Source organism: Xiphophorus hellerii, chromosome 19 (assembly GCF_003331165.1).
Source record: "Xiphophorus hellerii strain 12219 chromosome 19, Xiphophorus_hellerii-4.1, whole genome shotgun sequence".
NCBI lineage: Eukaryota > Metazoa > Chordata > Actinopteri > Cyprinodontiformes > Poeciliidae > Xiphophorus > Xiphophorus hellerii.
Window position 1 is genome coordinate 20,443,617 of NC_045690.1, and position 24,577 is coordinate 20,468,193.

Consider the following 24,577-nt stretch of genomic DNA (forward strand, 5'->3'; position numbering starts at 1 on the left):
ACTGATAAATCACAGGCGGCTAGATGCCACTGGAAGCCTTAAAAGCTTTTTTATGTAGCAAACATTTTCTTCTGAGCTGCATCTTTTAGGCTCGATCATTCATTTTACGTCTAAATCTAAACAGATGTTTTCGAAGCCAAGCAGCTTAAACGCACTCAAGGCTGACCCCGCCGGTACAGAAACCCAACAGAGACTTTATAGTACATGATCTGAGGTCAAGTCAAGGCAACTTTCCACTTCTGCTCCTTAATTGTTGTTTACTTTCTTTGATGCTAAATGTCACTTCCTGTTTGCTTAATGCTTCTTGAGGATCCGAATCCCGCGGGATGGCATAGAGTTATACTCTCATTTTGCTGCTCTCACCACAGCTTTAGCTGTTGTTGTTATGCACTGACTTCCTTTATCACTGCTGTTTCCTGTTTCCCTAGGCTAAACAAAAAAAAAAAAAAGAAAAAAAATTGTACAAGCACGGAGCTCGGCAATGATTAGTTCCTCTTTTCTAGTCGCAAGTCAAATTGTCTGGCTAAAAATAAAAAGAAGTTGATAGACTGTAACATGGGTACCTGGGCGTAAACAAAGTATTTACAGCAGACAGTTGAGGGTTTGGTGGATTTTGCGTGTCTTCAGACAGCCGCTGTGTCGCAGGGCCGATGCCTCTGCAACGAGCTTTGAGCAAGGCATTGCACTGATGAAACCTGGAGCTTTCGACAACAACAGCTGAACAGTGTGGGAAAAAAAAAAAAAGCAGCGTCACTCTCAGAGCACCTCCTCAACCTGTGCTTTTCCACGACATTTCAAGTTGGAAGAGGTTCTATCTTAGAGAGTCTAAAAAGTAGGAGTCCATTTACAAAGCTGGAGCACTAAAAGGCAGAGCGGTAACTAAAAAGCCTGTGGTGGAGCACACAGGGAGTGGGTGTTTAGAGTTTTATAAGATTAAGCCACAAGTTCCCTGACAAGAGTTGTCTAATAAGAGGCTCATGATGGGCCAGCAGTCTCCCAGAGGTCTGGCTGTGGCAATAACACATCTTTATGCCCCCCCATCCACCCCCCCTTTTTTTTTTTTATGGAAACATGGCTGCTGTTTTTACTGTAGTTGAGAGGTTTTATTTCACAGGCGTGTGATTTCATTCTCTCGCAAGCGTTGCGTGTTTGTTAGTTGTAACAATGAATCTGTTCTACGTCGAAATAAAATAATCACCATTTCCAACCCCTCATCAGGAGCTGTGAAGAGGTACAGTAAGGTCCAAGCTTTGAGTCATTGTTTCCACAGAGCTGCTGCTGGCCCGCTGAGGTCTGATGAGAAGTAGCCACAAGCCACTTTCACAGATTGCACTTTTGTTTTTCTGGTTGAATAAACAGTTTGTCTTCCTCCCCCCCCAATACTGGACAATCGTGTTAAAGCCCCTTAATTTTATTTATTTATTTTTTTCCAAAGCAGTCTTGTTTAACGTTTCCCTCAAGCAATGTAGGAGATACATGAAACATGTGGCACAAAGTCCTCTGGTCAGAGATGATCAAATTGTAACTTTCTGGTCTGAATGCTGAAATGCTCAATAGGATAGTGGCAGCAGCATCATGCTGTGGGGAAAGCTTTTCTTCAGCTGGGACAGGGACGCTGACCAGAATTGATGGGAGGATGGAGTGAAATTAATTCCAGTTCTTGGTGAAAACGTAGAAAACTTCAGACTGGTGCAGAAATTCATGTTACAACAGGACCTAAACATACCATTGAAGCCGGAGCTATAGGAAGGGTTTACATTAGTATGCTAATAGAGAGATACCCCTACATGATTGCAGTTGTAATTATGGAGAATGGTTCTGCAAAATATTGACTCTTTTGGGTTGAATATGAATGCAAGCCACACTTTTTTTTTATTTCTATTTTTTAAATTCAGAAACAAAGTGTCAAAAACAATGTTTCAGTATGGACTGCGTTGATTTATCACCTAAAAGCCCAGAGAAATACACTGAAGGTTGTGGTTTCACATTACAAAATATGAAAAGCCTGATGCCTGATTGACCTGTAAACCCTAGATATAATCTAAATAGAACAACAGAGCACAGTAGCTACCTATGAATGACTCAGAAGAAAAAAAAAGAAAAGAGGAACGTTTTGGTGTGGCCTACACAAAGTCTGGACATTAGCCAATTGAGATGCTGCTTAAGACAGCTGCTCGTACTGGGATGTGCTCCAATCTGGCTGCATTAATACAGTTCTGCAAAGATGGGAGGACCAGAAATACCTCCACAGGGTTGTAAAAGACTGATTAGACCAATTATTGCAAATGCTTGTTGCTGCTAAGAGTTATTAAGTTAAGAGGGTGATTACTTTTTCACAAAGGGCCAAGTTAGTTTTGATAGCTTTGTTCCTCATTGTAAATGAAACAATAATTTGAAAATAGCATTTTGTATTACCTGGGTTATGAGATTTTGCAATAGACTTGACTTGGCTATGAATAATTACCAACTAGTGCTGAAGACAGTTGTTAGCAGTCACTTTGACCAAAATTACCAAGTCCCTGATTATCAGGTCAGTCAAAGTCAATTGTTACACTATGAATACATTTCTGGTAAGGTGCGGCGTTACAGAACAGATGTTGACGTTAGCGCTGAACACATATTATGTAACATAATCACAGACCACGTCTCTCCAAAATAGAAGAATTTATTCAAGAACTGCTTCAACCTTCAGTCAAAATCCAAACTCTTTCACTAGGCTAGTGGTGTAACTGACCTTGTAACTAAACTTTGAAAAAAGTAAAAAGGAATTTTATTGCATTTCTGTTTTACTTATATAGAGTCAATTCACAACATGTGATCTCAAGGCACTTCGCAAAACAAACAAAAAAAAAGTCATGGAACTGCAGTAAATTTTGGGATTCAGAGTCTCATGGCCCAACGGTATCTTTTAAAATCGGTCTAATGACGTGAAAAATTTAAGCCTGACTAAAAGGCAAAAGCAGAAGAAATATCCCAACCCCAACAAGATACACTGAAGTTTGCAGTTGTAAAGTGACAATATGTGAAAAAAATTCAAGGGCTATGAGTGTGTCTGCAAGGCCCCTGCATGTTTCCATCTGTATGGGACAAACGTCTGATGGAAACAGGATGTAACACCGAGATGATCCAAAGGTTTCCTATGTCAGTGCCAGCTTTGATTTAACTTTCTCAGATGTAGGGGGAACAGAAAAAAAAAAAAAGAAACAGATGAAGGAGAGAAGAAGCTCCTGAAATGAACACCTTGGTAAAACCTGCCGGTGTATAAAGTGTCAGCGTTGGGGCCTCTCCCCGGCAAGATGCCAGACCCGGAGCCTCAATCTCCTCCATCACCGTGAGCACCACGCCGCTGTGAATCCCATTAATAAACGGAGAAGAATAACAGTGGCGGGAAGGGGAGCGACGATACATTACCTGGCAATTAGACGAAAGGCAGCGGTAATGAGGGGAGAAATGCGGACCATATGGGAGGCTATGTGAGAGGCCACCTGACCCGAGGGGCCCACAACTCTCACATCGACACCCCTCGCCAGACTGGACCCGTTTGAAGTCTTACATAATTCTCAGAACACCAACATCTCCTGCTTCTCTCTCCACGCCCGTCTTCCCCCCACCCCCTGACATCTCCTCCTCCTTCCCCTCTTGCCCTCTGCCTTTCCACTCTCAGACCACAACCACAGCGGAGAGCGGCGGGCGGCGGCCAAGACAAACACAGCCCAGAATCAAATCAATTTTGGGAAGTAACGGCGCAACTATTCCAGCTTAACACGCGCTGCTGACAAGCCGCATGAGATGGCCTCCCCTCGTGGGGCGTGCAAAGAATGTGGGCCTCTACAGCTCCACTGATCAGACACAAAAGAGACATGGCAGCATTTTACTGCTGATTTATTATTTATTTTTCATGCCTGCTGTTATAAAATATGGATTAGATTTCCTGGTGATCATCTCTGGGAAGTTCCCCAAGCAGAATCAGGCATACTCTGACTTGTTGCGGTGTTGTTTCTTGTGTTTTCCAGGGGTAAAAAAAACAACAAAAAAACATTTTCCCAGCACTTTTACTTATATCAGGTGCAAAAGTTTGCCACTGTCTAAGCAAAACAATACCATAAACAGAATCTAAAACATATATACGTTTCAGATTGTACGGTTGACATGATTACTTGTGACTGCTTCTATGTTTTAGTACAGCTCAGACACACATTGATTTGATTTTTATGACGTTAGCGTAGTAGGATGAAAAACACATACCATGACGATGCCTCCACCATGTTTTACTGTGGAGAGGGCGTGCAGTATCCACTTTTATCCATTTTTAGTTTTTATGTGGTTTATGACATAAAATCTCACTAAAAACATTTATCTAGTGATTTTCCTGGCAGAAAATATTCAAAATGCTAACGGGTAGTAACACTTTTATGAGGCACAGTACATAACCATGCAGGCATATAGATTTGTTTTATTCTCAGTCATTCATCAACCCACTTCTTACCGTGAAGTTCCACAGTGCAGGCCCTTCTTTCCACTTCCCACACATAACCAGCCAGCTGGTTATGTGTGGTTCTTCTAGTTCTGGTTCTTTTTGTTTTCTTTTTTTTTTTTTTTTTTTTTTGCGAGTGTGAAGCACAACAACACCCCAGCAGACATGTGTTTGTCATAAAGTGGAAAGCTCGCAATTACCTTACAATTGCTTACACTTTGAGCAAGGTTCAGAAAGAATCATTGCGCACCATGTTTAATTACGCGTCGTACTAAACGTTCGTAATTCTCCGGGGATTTTTTTTTTTTCCGCTGTTGTCGGACAGTGGAAACTTAGCCACAGCGCAACAACATGGACCAATCAGCCTAAGTGGGCCGTTTAGAAGCAGCCATTGCCAAACCCTGGTTTTTGTATGCCTGTCGGCGGGTGGGTCAGACGTCTCACTGTAGTGAGACCATGTATGGCCCTGGAACTGCAGGATTATCCAGAAACTGTGTTAGCGAGCTGCTACAGGCTCTATAGATGTAAGCCTGAGCGAACTTATCAAGCACATCCTGGACGATCAAGCCAACATCACTGTCTGGGGGGAACATGGAAGCGTTCCATTGCATAACTTAAGACTTTGATTATCCTTTCTGCTCTGCTGAGCTCTCTGAGAAAGCTCCGGATGTGATTCTGTGAAGGGCGCTCTCTATGGGTATGTCCTACTTGCGACGCATAGGGGCGCCGCTCTAGAGGGTGCGCCAAAACGAAGGTGGAAAATTTATTTCTGGACGACATTTTCTGCGTCCGCACAGACCTCAGAAAGTGCGCAGTTGTGTTCTTGTTCCTGTTCCCTGTTCGGCCTCCCCTCCTCCTCCTGCTTCTTCGACCTCGCAGCTGTAAGCACTCAGAGGGAAGCAGGGAAGCTCGCCGAGAGCTTTATTAAAAAATATCAGACACCTCAAAGACCCCTGCCTCCTCACCCCCCCCCGTCACCTCATCTCCCATCTAAACAGTCCCAGCCCCACCCAGAGCAGGCCCGTATACATCTTGTCTTCTCTCCCACAGGTCGTCTCCTAAAGTAGGCCAATAAGTCTTCTAGCATGTGGTCTCGCTGTCAGTCCGAGGCGGGTGACTAGACAGACCGCTGCTGCAGGCGCGAGGGCAGGAAGTGGGAGCCGGCCAGGAGACGCTCTCTGAGAGGCTGCCCAAGTAAACAACCCTCCCCCCGCGGCACACATGCTCATACACATCGGGGTGTGTTTACATACGGCTGAGTTGCACATACACACACCCGAACTGTGTCAGCCTCCACCTCTGACAAGCTTTTTTTTCCTTTTTTTTTTTTCTTAAACTAGCCCATAAACCTGACTGATGGTGTATTAATGGTAATATCGCGGGGATTTATGGATGACCTCAGGATTTCTGTGTCAGACGTTTGATTTTGTTGAGGTTAGTTGACCTTATTAAGACTGGGAACTGAAATGTCCTTCGAATCTATGCTTATTTTTCTACATGTGCAAAAGATGATGTGCAAGCCATGAGCCGTGCAAACCCAGCTGTGCAGAGTCATCATATGAAGAAATAATCATTCCTATCCTGAAGAGATGCTCTTGTTCCTCCTGTTCCCGGTGGTTTTAACATCCCAACCATTTTTTTTTTTTCATTTCCGACTCCATGTCTGAGTGTTAAGGTCCTGCTCATTTTCCAGGGCAGGGAAGCTAACTTTCTGGGAAGACAGTGGTCGCAGGTGGGGAAACAGTTACCGCGGTGATTTATCGAGGGCTTCTTTTGCCTCTCATTGTGCTTCTCCCTTCCTTTTGGGCCTCAAGCGTCTCTGACACATTGTTTTTCCCTTCTCCTCTTGTTAGTCTGTGTGTCTGATAACAATGATGCCTGAGTCTCAGAGTGGAAAACCCACACGAGTTCCCCTCAGGGAACAGATTTATTGTTTCCACACATAAAGCTGTTGTGTAAGTGGCTTAGCACTTTTTCTTTTTAAGGCAGATTCAAGACTACACTCCCTGCTCTTACTGGTACTTCTTGCCCCATTAATAAACTTGGTTCTAAAATACTTTAGGACTTTTTTGGAGTACAAATTTAAAGTGAAATTTTAAATTTAAGCTGAAACAACAGGTAGAGAAGTTTGTTTTTTGTAATCTGGTGAACATTTGGGACATGCTAGTAGGTAAATAGCTAACACCAACAGTGTCTTAACCAACATAACCCTACCTAGAAAATGAGATACTTTTGAAGGCTCGTAGTTAGAGTCAAAGCTCTGATTGAGATGCTGCAGCATGAGGTTAAGCTTCCCCTTAAAGATCCATTGTTAGTCATTGCCAACATTGGTGTTGTTGAATGGTACAAACTTGTTTTTTGTACTGGGTCACCTTCGTTTTGAAGTTGTTGTTTTGTTTTTTTTTGCTTCGTTTTATATTCACTCTGGTTCTTTTTGTCCAGAAACCTCACTCTTTGTGTCGCCATCAACAAGATCCTGGACTAACTCAGGTTACATGTTTGGGTGTCTGTGTTTACTGGGTTGCTGCTGACCATAGCAAATTCCCTTTAATTTGTAAAAAACAAAACAAACCCAAACATACACACATTTTGAGTCAAATTGTTGAACTTTAGACAGTAAAGTTCAACAATAGGTGTTCCAACAGCATAATTGTCCCAAACACACATTAAGAAAAAGCTTTGGAAGACTCATATTATGCTTCCTGAAGATGCTTATTAGGAATTTCTATGGCAGCAAACCAGTCAATGAACTTCACAAGTTCTGTCATCAAGAGTTGTCAGTCTTACAGGCAGAATTATGCCCAAGGCTTGTTGATGGCAACAAAGAGCATGAGGTCATGTTGAGACAATTATTCAAACATTAGTGGGGGTGTATGTATGTGCAAGTTTGAGAGTGCACACTAATTCAAGCTTGAGGGTCCAATTCATAAAAATCACTAAAGTCATATGTTTACCATTTAATTCATGGTGCTGAAAGTGGACATCTTGGTCTGAACAAACATTTAGAGACTAAAGCCCAAGATATAAAAGATAAAAAATGATATTTTCAGAGAGGACGAGACTCCTGCAAGACATGAAACAATTCATTAGTAGAAAGAAAACTCGGTTCGCCTGGATCATCGCTCAACAACACACAGAAACAAAAGAAAATATTGACAGATGTTTGCCATTTTGCCCACAAACCCCCAAAATAGCAGGACGGCTCAAAAAAGCAGTGCATGCATGACCGTCCAAAAATCTCAGAAATAGTGTGGGACAAACCCATGGAGGAACTGAAACACTTGCAACTTGCAAAATACCTGAGCGTCTCTTCAGCTTCTTCAGATTTTTTTGGGGCCAGTAAGAGAAGAAGCCTGATCTGTCAGAAAGAAACTTAACACATTAACTGTGTTGGTACATAGCAATCCTTTAAAAAACAACAGTTTGAAATTATAATGTTCATCAAGACAAAAAAATTAATTGGAGAAATTAAAATAAGAATCAGAACTTCAACAAAAACAGTTTCATGGCTTTAGGTGTAAGATAAGTTACGTCTGTTAGCGCACCTTGATCTGGAAGGGTGAAAAATAATCTATGGGAACCAGAAGCATTTTGTCTAAGAGTCAAAAATCCACAGGAATTTCAGATGTTCATCCAACGTTAGGTAACATTAGCAAACAGGCATGCAGCCGTCACGCCAGAATAAGTAAGACGATAGCAGCAAAACCATGTGATCGGAACTAAAACAAAGACAGGCTTTTTTTCACTTGTTTTTTTTTTTAAACCTCACTATTTCAACTTTTCAGTCAACATTTTTAACATTCCTTCTTTCAATACTCACACGAAATAAAGTACATTTCAAAAGTATTTAAACCCCTTGAACTTTTTTCCCCATCTTGTCCCACTGAGTCCACAAACAAACCTTAATGCGTTTTTTTTTAAGGAGGAGGCTTATGGGGGGATTTTGCAGCATAGACTAATGCAAAATGTTGAATATGAATGATGTATTGGCTCTCAAACTATTTCCAGTAATAAAAGTGAAAAGTGTGGCACAATGTTCGTAGAGCCTCCTTCTTCTGTAGCTATTGGTGCAAGTCCCGAACCTCCACCTCAACTCTGACCCCTCTCCTATTCCTTGCTGACTAGACTTGACTTTAGGGGTGTTTAGGGGTATGGATACAAGTGCTTCAATTTCTTTGTAAAGGAATTCGAAAACCGTGGATCATCACCCACCGCTCATCACTGAATCAACTCTGTCCACCAAGACGTCTGATGCCAACACCACTATGCATGGAGATAGTTTTGTTTATGTAGGGATTTAATTTGTAAAAGAATGTTGAAAATAATACATTAGTTCCCTTCCTCTTCACATTCATGCACTACTTTGTGTTGGTCTGTCACACATAATCCCACTAAACTATATTGAAGTTTTAAATCTTTTCCACCCGTCACATCTCAGGATTTGAACCTCTTTTTATTATATTAATAATAATAATAATAATAATAATAATAGTAATAATAATAATAATGCTGATTTAGGTCGATTCTGCAGCCTTCAGTAAAGTTTACAAAAAGACCCAGGCAAAAACAGCGGGCTGTGGGCACACTCTGACATTGTTGTTGTATATCCTGACACCACCATCACTCCGAACCTTGAGGTAGGGTAACACTTTAATCCTCCTTTCCTCTCCTACCTGTGCGAGCGCGTGTTGCGACAGGCTATCAGGTGAGGCCCCGGGGGTTGAGCGCAGGGCGGGAGCGAGCTAGACAGGTTTCAGGTAGGGCCTTATCTCGATGGAAGACTTGCCTGAAGAAATGTAAGCAGTAAGTCAGACACTTCCAAACGACCTACAACCAGGGCCAGAGAAGCCCCGCGTGATCTGCTAGGGAAAGGTGTCGGTTTTTAAACGTGACCTTAACGTCCGCGTGAGCATCCCCCCCGGGAGGGGAGGGATAAACTTGCGCGCTTGTGCTGGCGGCGTGCGCTCTTTCCTGTTGAGTGGGTGTGAGAGCTGCAGTTTCTCACAGTCGAGTCTTATCTCCGTCTCTGTGAGCCTCAGCCAGCAGATCATTGTGAAATACACGCACACGCCAAAACAGAGAGATACAGAGTTCACTTTTAACTATTCCCTAACTTCCCAAGGACAGATATCTGGGTCTTGTTTACAATTCAAGCAGAAAAAAAATAAATAAATCATCCAGCAGTGGTTACACCGGTGTTAACATTGACTTAGGTTCAGTCATAATCTCTATCAATCTCCTCTTTCTTGCCCTTATTGTGCCAATATTTCTACCTCCGTGGCCTTTATCTCCTCTCTGTTTGGTAATGTAAAATCTTACCGAACATAATGTGGCTATTTGGGGTATTAAATTGTAGATAAGAGACGGCCGTCTGTGCAAAGTGAAGACTTGGCCTCGACGCAAGACAGAGCAAGGACTTCCTGTAAAATTATCACTCATCATCTGATGTCTGCTTCTACTTTTATTAGGCCTGAGTGACTAAGAGAGTGGTTAGTCAACTTTGTGGGCCCGTCATCTGCTGCATATCTGTAGGAGAGAAGGGTGTGTAGGAGTCTGTTTATTTCTAGACAAGTGTGTGTATGCGTCTGCGTGTGTTTGTGTGAGGTCATAGAAATCGGCACAGGAGTGGTGAGAAACCAAAAACTGCATCTAAGAAGTGAGAACGAGATTGTTTTCCAGCGCTGCCGCCACCAGAGGAAACAGATGCTGCAAAACAAAACTGAGAGTCATGTGTAAGGAAACGTGCCGTTTTTAGCTGCAGCACGCTTCGCCGACTTGAAGCTAACCTCATTCACGAGGCAGGATTTGAGCATAGCGCAGGGTTTCAGCATAGCTCTGTCATGGAAAAACACAGCACTTTGCAATAGTATTCATACCCCCTTTTTTTTTTGTAAGTTTGCAAAATCTTTTCAGGTAACAACCACAAGCCTTAATGTGTTTCACGTGGATTTTTAAGTGATGGGTCATCATAATTGTGCAGGAAGAAAAAATGACACATGGGTCTCACATTATTTTACTAAGAATCTTAAAAGATGTGGCATACTTTTGTATTCAACACCCTCCCTGTACTCTGATGTCCCTAATATAGGGATCTGCAACTTCAGTCCTCAAGAGTAATCCCGGAACAAAACCTGTTAGCGCTTCACCTTCCATTTGGACAAAGGCTCTGAACATACAACTAGAGTAACAATGGACTGGTTTAGAGCAATGCTTATTTGTTTTTTTTAAATGGTCCAGTTAAACTCAAAACCTTATTCCAACTGAGAGTCTGTGACAAGGCTTGAAGGCTGATGTTGGCAGGCCATCTGCGCCCAATCTGAGGGAGCTTGGGTAATTCTGGTAGAGGCAAACCCCAAAACACCTGAAGCTGCAATTGCAACTCAACTCAACTTTTTCCTCTGTTGTTGTATTCTTTGCCAAATCCGTTAATACAACCCGGCAGATGAACTTTTCATTCCCCCCACCTTGCTCTTTACCAGTGGCACAGAGGCAGTCTAACCCTATGAATGTGACTAAGAAAATAGACTTTATAAATTCTTGCTGGTTTATTCGTTCAGGCATGGACACATCCAGATGTTTCAGAGCACTGGGCACCAGGAAGAGCGACGGGTCACGTGAAGGGAAGGTAGTGAACCAATGATTGTTTACAGTCTCTCGGTGAAGAAGCGTGTTGGAGCTCTCTGTTTACAGATCCTTCCAAGCTGTTTTCTTTTAATGAAAACAATGTTGTCATATAAACATTTGTGATAATCTGGAGCTCTTCAGTGAATCTGGAGCATTGGGTCAAAAATACAGAGCAGGTGTTGTTTTGCTAGTGCAAGGTCGCTCTCTGGGTGATGTTGTAAGTCATGAGACAGGAAGAGCTAAGTGATTAAGTACTCTTGGGAAGTGAGGCAGTGATTCGCTCGGCACCGACGGACCAGAAAACCCAAAGCACAACAGTTTCGGGTTCGGGACGGCGTCTCCCACAGGCCGGTGCTCAGCTCGGGTTTCCTTACAGAGCGCGGAGCGTGTTGTTTCAAAAAGTCATCGCTTGTCCATTAGCGCTAGGCTCAGAGCCAGTTTTCTACTTCTGTGTTTGTTTTTCTGTCACACTAAGGAGTGGAAGGGTGTGTTTCCATAACCTGTCAGACAACCGTCACCGCAGCTCCGCTCTGAAGCCTCCTCACCTCACCTCAACACATACGTATTGTCTGTTTCTTTCTTTCACAGGTGAAGGGTTGCCACTTAGCCCAGAGGAAGAGAAGCACATGGTACACTGGATCCAGGCCAATGGTCATTACCCGCTGCGCAGTGTGTTATAGCCTCAGTGGCCTTTGTAATAGCAATGTGGAGCGCAGAGATTCAAACCCACAGGATCAGCGTCTGTTTATGACTCTTGTCTTTGCTGATCTACAGCCAGTCTCACTGTAACACATAGACCTAGAAAGATAAAAGCCTGTCATTTGCCAAAGGCCGCAAACATATACTAAGATTACAGTGATTAGTGAGGTAAAAAAGCCTGGCAGTGACTGCTGGAGCATGACTATCGGATATTTTATGAAACATGTTGGAAGTGTGAGGGTGAAAATTCCTCTGATTGTTTACGGAGATAAAGATCCTAAACACCACGGGATAGAAGAAAAAAAAAAAGCAAAACAGTGGTTGTGGATTGTGTGTTTAATTGCATATTTTGCTTAAGGAAAAGTGATCAAAAATCACAGAGCAGATTTAAGTATTGGATTTTCCACTTTCTCTGTGGGTAATCTGCACTGCTTTGTATTCGGAGTGTAAACTTCCTAAACAGAGAAACACTTATGACACAGGCTTATAATTGTCAGGAAGAGATTAGAGGTGAGATGTGAAGCCCCCTTGTTAACACAAATTATATAACACATTCCCATAATTAAGCTAAGAATTTTATTATTTTGGAAAACAATGTGCTAACTCTTGAAACCCCCTTCCTTTGTGGGGCCCTCAGCGAAAGACAGAGGAGGGTAAAGTCTGAGTAGCCACAGACAGGGAGGCTGACAGTCTATTTAAACCAAAGATGAGCATAAATGGACCTTTTTATCAACAGAGTCAGGTTTATGAGTATGTCCTGCAGCGGTAAGGTCAATGGGTTTGTGAAAAGGCTCTGAAATGTGCATAGTTAGCATTGTTTGCTATAATTTAGAAAGCCTGGAACTATGTCAAATTGTGGCCTCATTTCTTACTGCTACGGTCGTTTTGACACCACTTTGACCGCTGGGGCTTTAGAAGTGCAAGTATTCGTGTTAGTGTAACCTTTGGCAAAGGACGAGGAGTTTTTGTATTTTTCTGTTTCTCACCTGCCCTTCAGCTAAACCAAGTAATTTCAACGCTAACAAGTTACTGGTTTCATATGAACCACCACCTTACTGATAGTACTACGTTTTATTGTCAGTAAGGTAACAGTGACAAAAGAGACCATCATAAACAAATAAGTTTCACTTAAGAATGCATTTATTTTTATTGCACCTTTTTGTTTACCTGTAATTTCACCATAGTAACACTTTTATTGTCTTGCTGTGTATTTTGAAGTGTCTGTCAACAGCGGTTTAAACATAAAACATCCACGAACATCTCTGACAATATGTCTATAAAGTGCATGAGTAGCTCATGATCCACCCAGTCTTACTGTTGTTTTAGTGTAGTGACTGGTGAATTACTGTGTCATCCCTCAGAAGTCACCAACACTTAATGGTCGCCTGAACTAGAGTTGTTCTTTTCCCGATTGACCTCGATCTTTGTTCTGAATCAGAAATCGTGAGTGTTCATGGACGAACTACACAGAGCGAATTCTTGAACTCATAGAAAGTCCGTGGGGTTACCAGGAACACTGCAGACTCGGAGGAAGAACCGCAGCCTCAGATGATTCGGTCAAACCAGTTTGTTAACTCCAGTTAGCAGCCTGGCTTTGCGGGAGATCTAATCACATGCTACTCTATCACATGGGTGGAAAGGCAATTTTTGTGTGTTATTTACTGGAAGTATCTTCATTGTCAAAGCAGATGTGCAATAGAGCAACTGACAGTCAGAATTGATCTGTAGTGGATTTTTTTTTTTTAATCTGGTGAAATGGATAATTTTGTGACGCCTGATAAAAATCAATGAAATACCAAACAGATAGCACCCAGTGCCAGGTGGTATAAATATGCTCTGTTATTGGAATATATCATCACCTCATTTTAGACCCTTGTTTGTTTTCTTTGTCACTTAGTTTTCTGTCATGAAAAGGCTGAATCTGGAAGCTGAAATCAGAGGAAATCAGAGTGTTTTCTTGTGCAGAGTGTTTTATCACACGACTCGCTCTCCGCTTGTTTCCGCTGAGCAGAACATTTCTGCCCCCACATGAAGTATGCCATGTTTGCTTGGGCGGATGCTTCTACTGCAGGTCCCTGAACTCTGGTATTTGTGTCTGAATGAGGTTAATTGTGTCTCTGTTTTCTACAGACAAAGCCTGTAACCTAACCTGCACACTCGGTGTTGACCTAAGCCCTTGTTTGGTGATTAATCACCTCTTCCACTACACCTGCTCCTGGTGCACGGGCCCTCAACCGTGCACGGGCGTCCACGAGCGTCAGTCTACAGATATGTGCCGGCCTCTCGGATGTAAGAGCTAAACAGATAAGGGAGAGTCAGCACATCGGCGTTATTTACTCAACTCTTTCTCAAACAAGGAGGTAGTCCTTTTTTTGATAGCACAGTTGCACGGCGTACATGCTGCGGCATGCGCTTGCTCAACCTCACAGGTTAAAGGTGAGCGACGATTGGCCCCCTCAGAGCAGAGCAATACAATCACTTTTTCCCCACTGCACAGGTGGCAAGTAAATGAACCATAAGTGTCATATGTGTCACTGCTCTGTCTTTATTTTGGAAACTAACCTGTTGTTGTTTTGAAGAAATGGAAGGTTTTTATTTTTCGGGGTTTTTTTCTCCTTTCTTTTGCCACATCTCAAAGAATAGACGACCCCCTCCATCCGGCACCTTCGCCGGCACAAAAAGCCACTTCCTGGTACTTTATATCAAGGTGCCTCTGTGCACAGACCGCACGCACAGGAAGCAGCCCTCTTTCATGTGCTTCAAACTGCGCATTTTAAGTTCTTCTAAAAAAAAAGGCTTGTGTGAGCTCTAGTCCCCTGCGTTTAGCTTGAGAGACCTTTACTATTAATTTTCTTCTTTTCTTCTTTTGCTTTCCCTTTGATGCAATCAAGACACAACATGATAAAGCTTTTGAGGAAGGAACTATCTTTTTTTCTCCTCTTTGCACTTCACCACCACCAAAGTTATATATAAAAAAACTCTATTTAATGAAAATAATAAACAGAAGAAGCACCCAGACAAGCTTGTTGGTTTTATCGGGTGACTTCACTGGCAGCCAAAGTCAGTTCTTCATGTTGTAGAGCTGTCCCTGGTTTAACACACCTGATTTAGATGAATGGTTCACGTCTAAAACATGGTCAGGTCATAAAGGACTGGAGTTGGAAACACTGGGTAACTTCCAGTAAAAAAAAAACAAAAAAAAGTGTTTCTGTTGCTTTTAATGTAAAGCAGGTAATCATCAACATAACAGTTCGTATAAACTCTCAAAAGTTTCGACACAATCTAAAGAAATCACCTAAAAAATGTATTCGTACCCGTTGTTGTTTTGGATTTAGGTCTGAACTTTGACTGTGCCTTTCCAGCATGGATTTAAAACATTTCTTAATTACCTTTATTATTCTTTGTTTAGGCCCAGGGTGAACCTCTCTCTTGGTTTCAAGTCTTTAGCAGCCTCTAACAGGTGATGAACATCTTCTGCATGTTTCTCCCTAACCTTTGTGGCACGGTCTTTATGAAGCCTTTTCATCACAAATGTTCTATGTATTTACTATTTAGTAAATACTATTTAGTAAGTACTTCTTAAGATCATTGGTTGCAAATATTTTTACTCTGGAGGTTTGGGGGTGGAGCTTCAGAGTACCAAAAATATATATACATATATATTTTTCCTTTGCCTTTGCAAATATATACTACTTGGTGTCTCCCTCCTCTTAAAAAAGCTTTTTTTCTGTATGTAAAATCCAAATTTGTAAAAGGGGTGTAAATACTTTTGCGAACACTGTAGCTTGTTTGGGATTGGGAGTGGCAGTAAAGATAATGAAGACAGAAATCTAGAGGGCCTTGGTTTCCCTGAAATAAAGCAACACAAGATCTCCAGGGGTCATGGGTCAGCACTCACCATTGTGTCGAGAAAAGTAGTTCCTGTTCAGGCTCCTTTTTTTTTTTTTGCAATCTGAGAGAGTATAAACACAGACAGGCAGAAGAGTCCAGAGAGAGAAGGGAGAGGAAAAGCAGAAGCAGCACAGATGTTGAGCTGAGTCTATGGAGGAGAAGCTAAGGTATGAAGAACAGAGATAGCTTTATGCATTTATCTTTCTTTAGAAATACATCAGATGAACGGCGTCACAAACGGTGGCTAACAAGCACAAAACGCAGTTGTTTGTTGTGTCCGCGCCAAGAACATTCTCAAAACACTTTATTGATCAGCTTGCAACTTAGTGTCAACGATCTGGTCATTGCCTGAGTGCATAACTTTTCATTCCTGGAAACTTTATGGTTACGGAATGCTCTGATCAATAATTCAGCTGAAACTAGGAGTGCTGATTCTTTGTGTGACCAAACCTGCTCAATCAGACTTTGATTATCCCCGGGTCAATAGCCCTGACTGCAGCCTGAGCAGCTGACCAATCAACTCTCACCACACTGAAACTCCCTTTGGTTCTGGGAGGCAAATCTAGTTTTCCATTGGTATTTGGTTTTTCCTTTCAACAATTGTGGACACACTGTGAACCTTTATGCAAAGCAAGAGTCGAGTTTGTTGTGTTATTTGAGGCTTTGGATAACTGACACTATTAAAAGTGCATTACAGAGGTCTGGGTTTGAAGTGAAGATATGCAAAGCAATGTCTGGTTCTTTTGAGTCACTCCAGGGTTCTCTGCCACACGTTTTGTCCTTTTTCTCATTTTGCCACATTACAGCCACACATTTCAATAAATTTTCATCATAAGGCAAACACAAGTCAGCATAAATGCTGAATGGGAAAGAAAATAATAAAAATAAAAATCTGATACTAATAGCATCTTGGGTTTAACCTTGAGACTTTTTCCTCTCCCCCCCACATTTCCTGTATGATTACTGTCCATATAGACCATTAGTACCTAGAAAATCTGATCCTGCACAACACCACCTCCTTAATGAAACATTGTGGCAGAAACATCACGCTATGGGGAAGAAATAAGTCACTGACTGAGCTAAATACAGGGACAATAGTGGAGCAAAACTGTAAAATTCACCTATCAGGAAAACAACCCTAAACACACCACCAGACCTACAGCGGCATAGAGCAAATCATGTTTTTGAGGCCTCTAGACAAAGTGCCAGAGGTTGTCCATTTTAAGTTATATTTAAAGGTGTTCCTCTTCCAGTCTAATTGAGGTTGATCCATTTTGAATGAGTGCAGTGGCTCGTTCAGATATGCAAAGCCGTTTGAAAAATACCAAAAACATGCAGCTGTGATTGCAGCAAAAAGATGCATCTGCAAAAAATTGACTTTGAAGGACTGAAAGATTTAAGCTTATTATGCAGCATCCAATGCCCCGTGCCCACATTCCTTCTCCCTGCAAAAATAAATGCATGTTTCACTACAGGATTGGTGTGTTCAAGGAGAAACGCAGCATCAGACTCTTTTATTTGGGGGAATACTAAAAGGAAATCCGCCCGTTATTCCCACATTCCAGTGGGAATTTATGAATATACACTACTGTGTGTTGCTTTATCACATAAAATTCATAAAAAGCACCAACAACCCAAAGATAGAACTCGAGACACATGTTAAGTTTTCCAAAAAATATGGGGTTTATTGACTTAACTGCAATCAATACTTACAAAAAAAAAAAAAGAGGGAAAAAAGGTTTTGATATAAACTCACAGAAATTACTGTAGTGAAAACACATGGCTGAACTAAAAACAAAAGAAAAAAAAATACATTCAACAGTTTCACTTTCTTTGTGTCATGATCCTTTCACCTCTTCCACCACACGTGAAGGCAACACAGAACAATAGACTTTAAAAACTGTACTCTGTTTTTTTTATTTTTTTTAATCAAATATAAAAAGGCTGAGAAGCCTTTAGCTACCTGGAATGTATTCAAAGAGGCACTTCCACTGGTCAAAAGGGGGGCCGAGCAAGTGCGTCAAGCATCCGATCAAATTATAAAGAAAAGAAAAAAAAACAAACTCTTTCCTCAACTCATTTGGTCACAGCTATTGCTTGTAATAACAAACTGGGAGGAAATCCATTTTATACCAGTCCTCCAGTTGAGGCAGGCTTTTTTTTTTCCAAGAATTTTATCTCAAAAAGCTCAATTTATGTAATAACAGTTGGCAACTGCGACCGTCAGATTGTTGCAAGTTGTGCAGGGAAAACATCTGGAATGAACACCAGCAAATCTTGTTCAGATGGAATTGCAGTCCAATGAGAGGGAGTAGGAAAAGGAAAAAAAAAAAAAGTATAATAAATAATCAAAAACGCAAACTTTTTTTGCATTTTTTTCTGCTTTAAATTAGTTTCATTTCTGACAAAGTGTAGGTTGCAGAACAAAAAGTCATTGAAGTACAATATATTAAACTGTGAAAAAAAAGGAAAACTGACAAAAAACATCTTCACAATCTTTAGATTAATATGGAAGATCATAATTTAACATAAAAGAAAATATATTCTATTGTTCATTATCCAGATAAATACAAAAAACAAAATTAACAAAAAAATGCATATGATCACCAATAAATATGTTCTGATAAGTTAAATAAGCAGTGACACGCAAACCTTCTGTCTGGAAAGTTTTTTTTCTTTTTTTTTCAAATAATAACCGTAATAATAACATTAATAAAAAATAATTATCAAATAATGAAAGCAAAAGGGGTGTAATGAGTACAGAATGCTCAGTGGAGCAGGTTGTAAAGAGGGACAAAGGGGGGGGGATAAAGTAAAACAGCTTGGAGGTCCGATCTGAACTGCACCATGGGAATGCTGGAAATCCCCCAGACCGGAGAGGGCGACAAGGTGGGGGAGCGGGAGCAAAGTCATACAGGTTTAATGATCAGTTCGATAAAGACTTCCTTCCCCAAATAGTGACAAATAAAATACATAAGCCAGTGACCAGCAACAGGAGGGGAAACTCAGATGAAAGGGCGAGGGGAGTATTTAACCAACTTCCAGTTCAAAAGTCCTTCCTGCAGACTCACCCAGATCAGAAACAGAAGACGGGACTTGAGGAGCACCGACAGTGGCGTGGGAGCAGGTAAAGAAGCGAAAAACAGTAGTCCATTCACCCTAAACGCATGCAGAAGCCGCCCCAGGCACTTTATTTTTTTATTAAACCTTTAAAAAAAAAACTAAAAAAAACTATTCATATATTTTCAGGGTCTGTTACTTTGTTTTTGTCTCGTATCAGTCTGTAAAAAACGTCTGCTGCAGAGCTACAATTACATTAGTGAGCACCTTCTAGCTAGCTCAGGGGGAAGTGATGTCATCGGGGACACAGAGCAGGAAGACGGGAGGGAAGGGAAGGTTGGGTTAGTGCAATGCACTCCCCCTTTCCAAGGCCACTTGTACTGCTACACATTCATGAATGAAAAAAAGAAAAAAAAAAGAGGGAAAAGAGAAAAATACACAAGTGGCACCTGGGGAAAACAAACAAAAACAGTCAATTGTTGTTCTTGTGATTTTCATTGTTCAGTTTCCACTCCTCGTTTGGCACTATGACACATGGCATCATTTCTAAAACTTTATGTGCAGATCAGCTGGGGTGAAATTACAATTTAGTTCCCTTAATTTTATTATTACATCCTTAAAAACGACAAGGATCTGGAGTAAGGGAGGACAGGGGAAGCTCAGGGGAACAGAAGGGAAGAGGTAGAGGGGAGTGCCATGCTCTCTTTGTGTCACCAATCTTTAGATGCGTGCCGTTACTCATCAGAGATGGAAAGGCGGCTGAAGATGGGAAGGCGGCGGCTGTTGTCCAGCGAGGGCGATTCGGAGCCAGAGCTGCTCTGGTAGCCTTCCTGGTCTGACAGAGAGTCTGGGGGGCTAGAAGGGGTTTCGAACAGCGGAGGGGACTCCAACATGGGTCTGAAGAAGTAAGGCGTGCCAGTCGGAGAGGGCGGCGCGGCGCTATTTGGCTCCGCGCCTGCCGTACCGGCGCTTAGGCTCGGCCCAAACAGGTTGGCCAGCTCCTGGCTGGAGTAGGTGAAAGGGTTGCTGCTGGGCCAGTTTGGGACCTCGTCTGGGAAGAACATGGGCGGCGGGGTGACCGAGGTCGGGCTGTCCCTAAGTCCTCCGGAGCTGGAGAAGCCGGCGAAGCTGTAGCTGTGCTGCAGCCGGGGCCTCTCCATCTTGTTGGAAGAGTTTAAAGGGGAGGACTGCTGCGGAGGTCCGCGACGCTCCTCAGCATTGTGGATGAAGTGGCAACGCGGCCCGTAGGGGCAGAAGCCGATGGTGTGGAAGGTGCGGCACAGCTCGGTTTTGTATTTGGGGTGACGGCTAAGGCTGCGCAGTTCATGCACCCCGTGGGCAAACTGACACTTGTCGCCGTACTTGCAGGTGCCGTTCTCCTCGAAGGGCCTGCACAGCTCCGTTTTGTAACGGCTGGAGTTCACCGGGCTGCTGCCGCCGCCACCGCACGTCGGGCTGGAGGGCCCCAGGCACTTGTTGAGGAGCCGCTCCCCCGTCTCAGAGAAGGAGCGGTCTCGCAGGCGGGACTCCTTGTTGTTGCTGCTGGCGTTGCCAGCCCCTGAGATGAGTGAGGAGTGCTCCACCGTCTTCAGGCTGTTCAGAAACTGGTTCTGGCTGAACTTGGTGCTGCTGACAGAGTGACGCCGATGGAACACGCTTGCCATTGCGGGGGATCCCACCGCCTTCCTGTCCAGCAGGGATCCGGTGGCGTTGGAGAGGGGCACGCTGGTGCCAGTGCAAGGAACAGACACTGGGTGAGGGCCCCCCAGGTTGTTGCTGTAGCTGAATTTATTGTTCTGCAAAGAAAGAAACACGTGGTATGAGAGCATAGTCTATGATTGCCTTCAGGACTGACGTAACAAGGGTTTCAAAGATATCTCATATTAAAAAGTAGGGCTGCATAGTATTAAGAGAACAAAACATTGTAACATTATTATCCATCACCAAAAAAAGTCTTCACCGCACTGCCTGAGCCGTAGGATCAGTAAGATCAATAACAAATGTGGACAAAAATTTAAAGTCAATCCAAGTGGTCAGATACAGCACTGGCAAGAAGGTTTTCAGTACAATGCCATCTGACAGTCAACAGTCAACCAGATATTTCTCCAAAACAAGTCCTTCATAAATGCAGTAGTTAGGATATTGATATTGTAATGGTGACTGCAGTTGGATATGGTTGGATACAGTAGCTCCATCCAACATCCCCCCAGCATATCAGTGCCTCCACCATGCTTTACACTGGAGACGGTACGTTGAGTGCAACGCACAACGACGTACGCACGCAACAGCAGCATTAATCCAAAAATTAGATTACACATCTGGTTTCTGTTTACTCATTTGGAGCCAGCTGACTTTATTTACGGTCACCGGCGTACGGGGGGGGGAGGGACTGAATAGAAACCTCCCATCGAACTGCACGATTGTTCCTTTTTGGCTCCGACAACAGAAGCGGATACAGGCCTATAGAACAGCAGCTGGTTTGGCAAGTTGCCCTGGTTAGGAATGTGTGCCTGTTTAGTAAATGGAGCAACAGCAGCACATGAGAGGCCTGTGGGCTGCGTCATTTGAAAGACAGCGAAAGAGAGGCAAAACATCCTGCCGGACTACAAAGAGAAACTTTGGGTCTGCATCGCAACACACCCACCCAACGACCACAGGTGACTGATTAACATGAGAATGAAAAGTAACAGAAGCAATGGGGGGGGAGGAAGAAAGGTGAAATAAAATGTGTTAGACACATCTAAGAGAAGTCATCACTCACTGAGCTTAAACAGAGCTGCCACTAAGGGAGGATTGGGGGTTATACAGGGGCTTTACCACCTCAGCCAGACACACTTATAATGTTTTTAATCATAGGAATTCGAGATGCTTATTCGATATAATGTTTTGGGATGTTGCCCCTCTTCAAATGTGGTTATTTTTGTACCCAGCTTATTTCTGATTCACTAGAATTTAGTCCCTTGGAATCATTTTTGGTCAGTGGACCCAATGCACCGTGTAACATAAGAGTCAAACAGTCCAAACTGTGATCAGAATCAAAATGGATGGAAATAAGTAGTAACAGCTAGTTTTTATACCTTAAAAAAAAACAACAACAAAGAATTCTATTCAACTACGAATAAGATTTGAGCATTTTACAAGGATTTATCGCCATAATAAATAAAAAATATGCTGCTATGAGAAAATAAATTTAACCAGATGAAAAACAGTTCAAGCTTGTGGGTACAAAACTGTTTGTTTACAGGTTTGAAATTGGGAGAGTAAAGTGTGAATGGGTGTATATGAATGACTACAAATGCAAGTTTTCTTTGCCATTTTTTTTAGTATCCATCACTGACAACCAGCCTCACGGAGGAGGAAAACTTACTGAAACTCCAAATATTCTGATTAATAGCTCGGGTTTTGTTGTTGTGCTCACCCCAAGATTTACTGCTCTCTTTATAAACTTTCTGGAAGCGCCCCTGAGAGGTAGCAGCCTTCAACAGCTTCCAGGAGCAAAGACCAAAGCTAAAGCTCAGTAAATCTAGTTAATGATTAGAGAGCATGTGGCTGCTGCGAGTGTTAAAAAGTAGCGCAAAAAAAAAACACCTCTCTTTCTTTAGACGAAGCCAATCTTGGCCTGTGGGGCTGAACTGAAGCAACAGTTGCGTTAGCTGATGTGGCACATGCCGAAAATGAAAAACACCCGAGTTTAACCATTAAAACTAATGTCAAACTACCGGCACCGACACGCTTGGAGTCGGCTAGGAGATAATTATTAAACACAAACGCCCTGCCGGGGATGAACTAAGTCAAAAAAAACCCCAAAAAACACGGCCATATTGTTTAGACTAAATGAAGAAAACAGCGAGTGGAAACGCAGCAAAACAAACCAGGCTGCGCGTACAGCGGCGGCTGTGGCAGCAGAGGGCCGCGGTCATGCGGCTCCTCATTCCTGCACACTGCGACTCACCAAACTAAGCCCAAGATTGTAAAAAAGTGTTCAAAAATACCTTGTTTATCATGTCAAAGTCGAAGAAAGGCGACACCACGGCTGTGGTCATCTTTCCAGCAACCAAGTCGAGTTAGGAAAGAAAAAAAAAAGCGGCCGCCGCTTGTTAGAAAAGTTACGCAGGTCTGCGGAGTTTCTGATTCGCAGCTCCTATGTATTTTACACCCTGCAGACTCCCCCTCTGCCCCGCTTCAGCTCGGACATTGGCTTTATAAGCGCCGGCGAGGAGGAGCCACAGAAGTGCTGGGCGGTTACTTTCTGAACTTTTTTTTTGTTCCTCTTCTTTTACAGACAGACTTTTTTTTTTTTTTTATATGTGCACTGGCTTGTCAGTTTCTTTGACATCACTACGTTGCTGTGAATTCTTAATAACAGAGGCAGAAGTTTGCTCGGCTTAGACACGGCTGCTTTCAGATCAGTGGCAACCCCCCAGAGGCGGCTCAAACTTTTATGAGGCCCAAAGCAGAGTTTCCTTGGGAGGGCCACCTCCGGTTAAGCCTACCTGACCTGCGTTCAATATTGTCCGGCAGTATTCGATCATGTTGATATTATTCTGCGAATACAAGTTTTTTTTTAGCAGCTACTACTGCTGGTGAGCCAACAGTAAATTTAAAGAAAGAAATATTTAATTTTTTGTAATTATTTGCTTCCTATGGTAATACTATAAAGTTCTCCTGAGATAATAAGATATGAGATAGTTAAAATGCAATTTTAACAAATTAGTGAAAAAGGAAGAAATACACTGTTACACTATCCTTTAATGTGCTCATATAATCTAATTTCTCTTTTTTTCCAGAGAAGGGAATCCAACCTTAAAGTTGCGTTCACAAGCAACCGCACAAAAAAAAAAAGGCTGCGACTTGTTAACATGGACATTTTTCTCGGCTCTTCTCTCTTCTCTCTTTGTTTTCTGCTCTGTTATCCATCAAGAATTCATTTGGTTTCTTTGTGTGCATATGCTGACTTTCCATCTTTGAATTTAAGCTCTGTTGGAGCTCCTCCAGACCAGCAGGGGGCCATAAGCAGCTGCAAACTTTATCTTCACGTCAGCGTACGTAAGGTCCTCAATGTTTTACCACCTCAAAACTGTATTATTGATGAAACATACAAGTCAGGTAATAGAAATCTGGATTGTGACGCCACCATGTCTGTGCTGCCCTGGGCAATGAGCCATAATGCACACCATAAAATAAATAGATAGATAGATAGATAGATAGATAGATAGATAGATAGATAGATAGATAGATAGATAGATAGATAGATAGATAGATAGATTACTTTATTTCTTTTTTTAGGATAATTTTGAGCAGTTGAAGGTTGTTTACTGAGACTTATAAAATGATCCTCAGGGTTTCAGCTACCATACTGCTCTGTAATTAATTTACTCCTAATTGTCGTCACTTTGTGGGACTTTCCAGTGAATTTAGAGAGCAGGAGCTAAACTCTTTCCCCTACTGTAGTTATATGCATTCTACCTCTCTATTTTCTTGTCTTTTTTTTTTTTTTTTAACCAAAGCTCAAATGGTGTGCCTTACACGCAGGCCTAGAGGTACGCTCCTTGAATTGAATATGTGCATATCATTTCACCAGGCAGGTGATAACACGATACCCAAGTGACCTCACCAGATTCACACTGCATTCTGTCATGGGTGACGCATGCAGAGACACAGGAAAGGGGCCGGCTGCAGACTGTGGGACCTATACAAATCCACTGAGGCCCATCTTCCTCCCGCCTGCTGAAATCCATGACAGAGCAGCTATCGGCTGTTTGTTTACATCAGCGTTGGGTCGCAGCAGAAAGGAGAAGAGTGAAAAAGAAAGGCAGGGTTCTGAGAGGA

The 24,577-nt window shown here is 42.4% G+C and overlaps 1 protein-coding gene across 1 annotated transcript; it reads right to left on the bottom strand.

Moving 5' to 3' along the window:
- Positions 1-17,347: 17,347 nt before the first annotated feature.
- zfp36l1a (zinc finger protein 36, C3H type-like 1a) lies at positions 17,348-22,940 on the bottom strand. The gene is made up of 2 exons (XM_032547333.1): positions 22,741-22,940; positions 17,348-20,544 (listed from the first exon to the last, which is right to left on the bottom strand). Exons 1-2 carry the CDS (start codon positions 22,789-22,791, stop codon positions 19,483-19,485), a joined length of 1,113 nt encoding a protein of 370 aa, XP_032403224.1. The 5' UTR covers positions 22,792-22,940; the 3' UTR covers positions 17,348-19,482.
- Positions 22,941-24,577: the final 1,637 nt, after the last annotated feature.

Bases quoted from the DNA above. Each gene is read 5' to 3' on its own strand.
- zfp36l1a (XM_032547333.1), bottom strand. From the start codon at position 22,791: ATGACCACAGCCGTGGTGTCGCCTTTCTTCGACTTTGACATGATAAAC. The intron at 20,545-22,740 runs GTATTTTTGAAC...CTTTCTTTGCAG, and splicing joins ACTTTGACATGATAAACAAG to AACAATAAATTCAGCTACAG.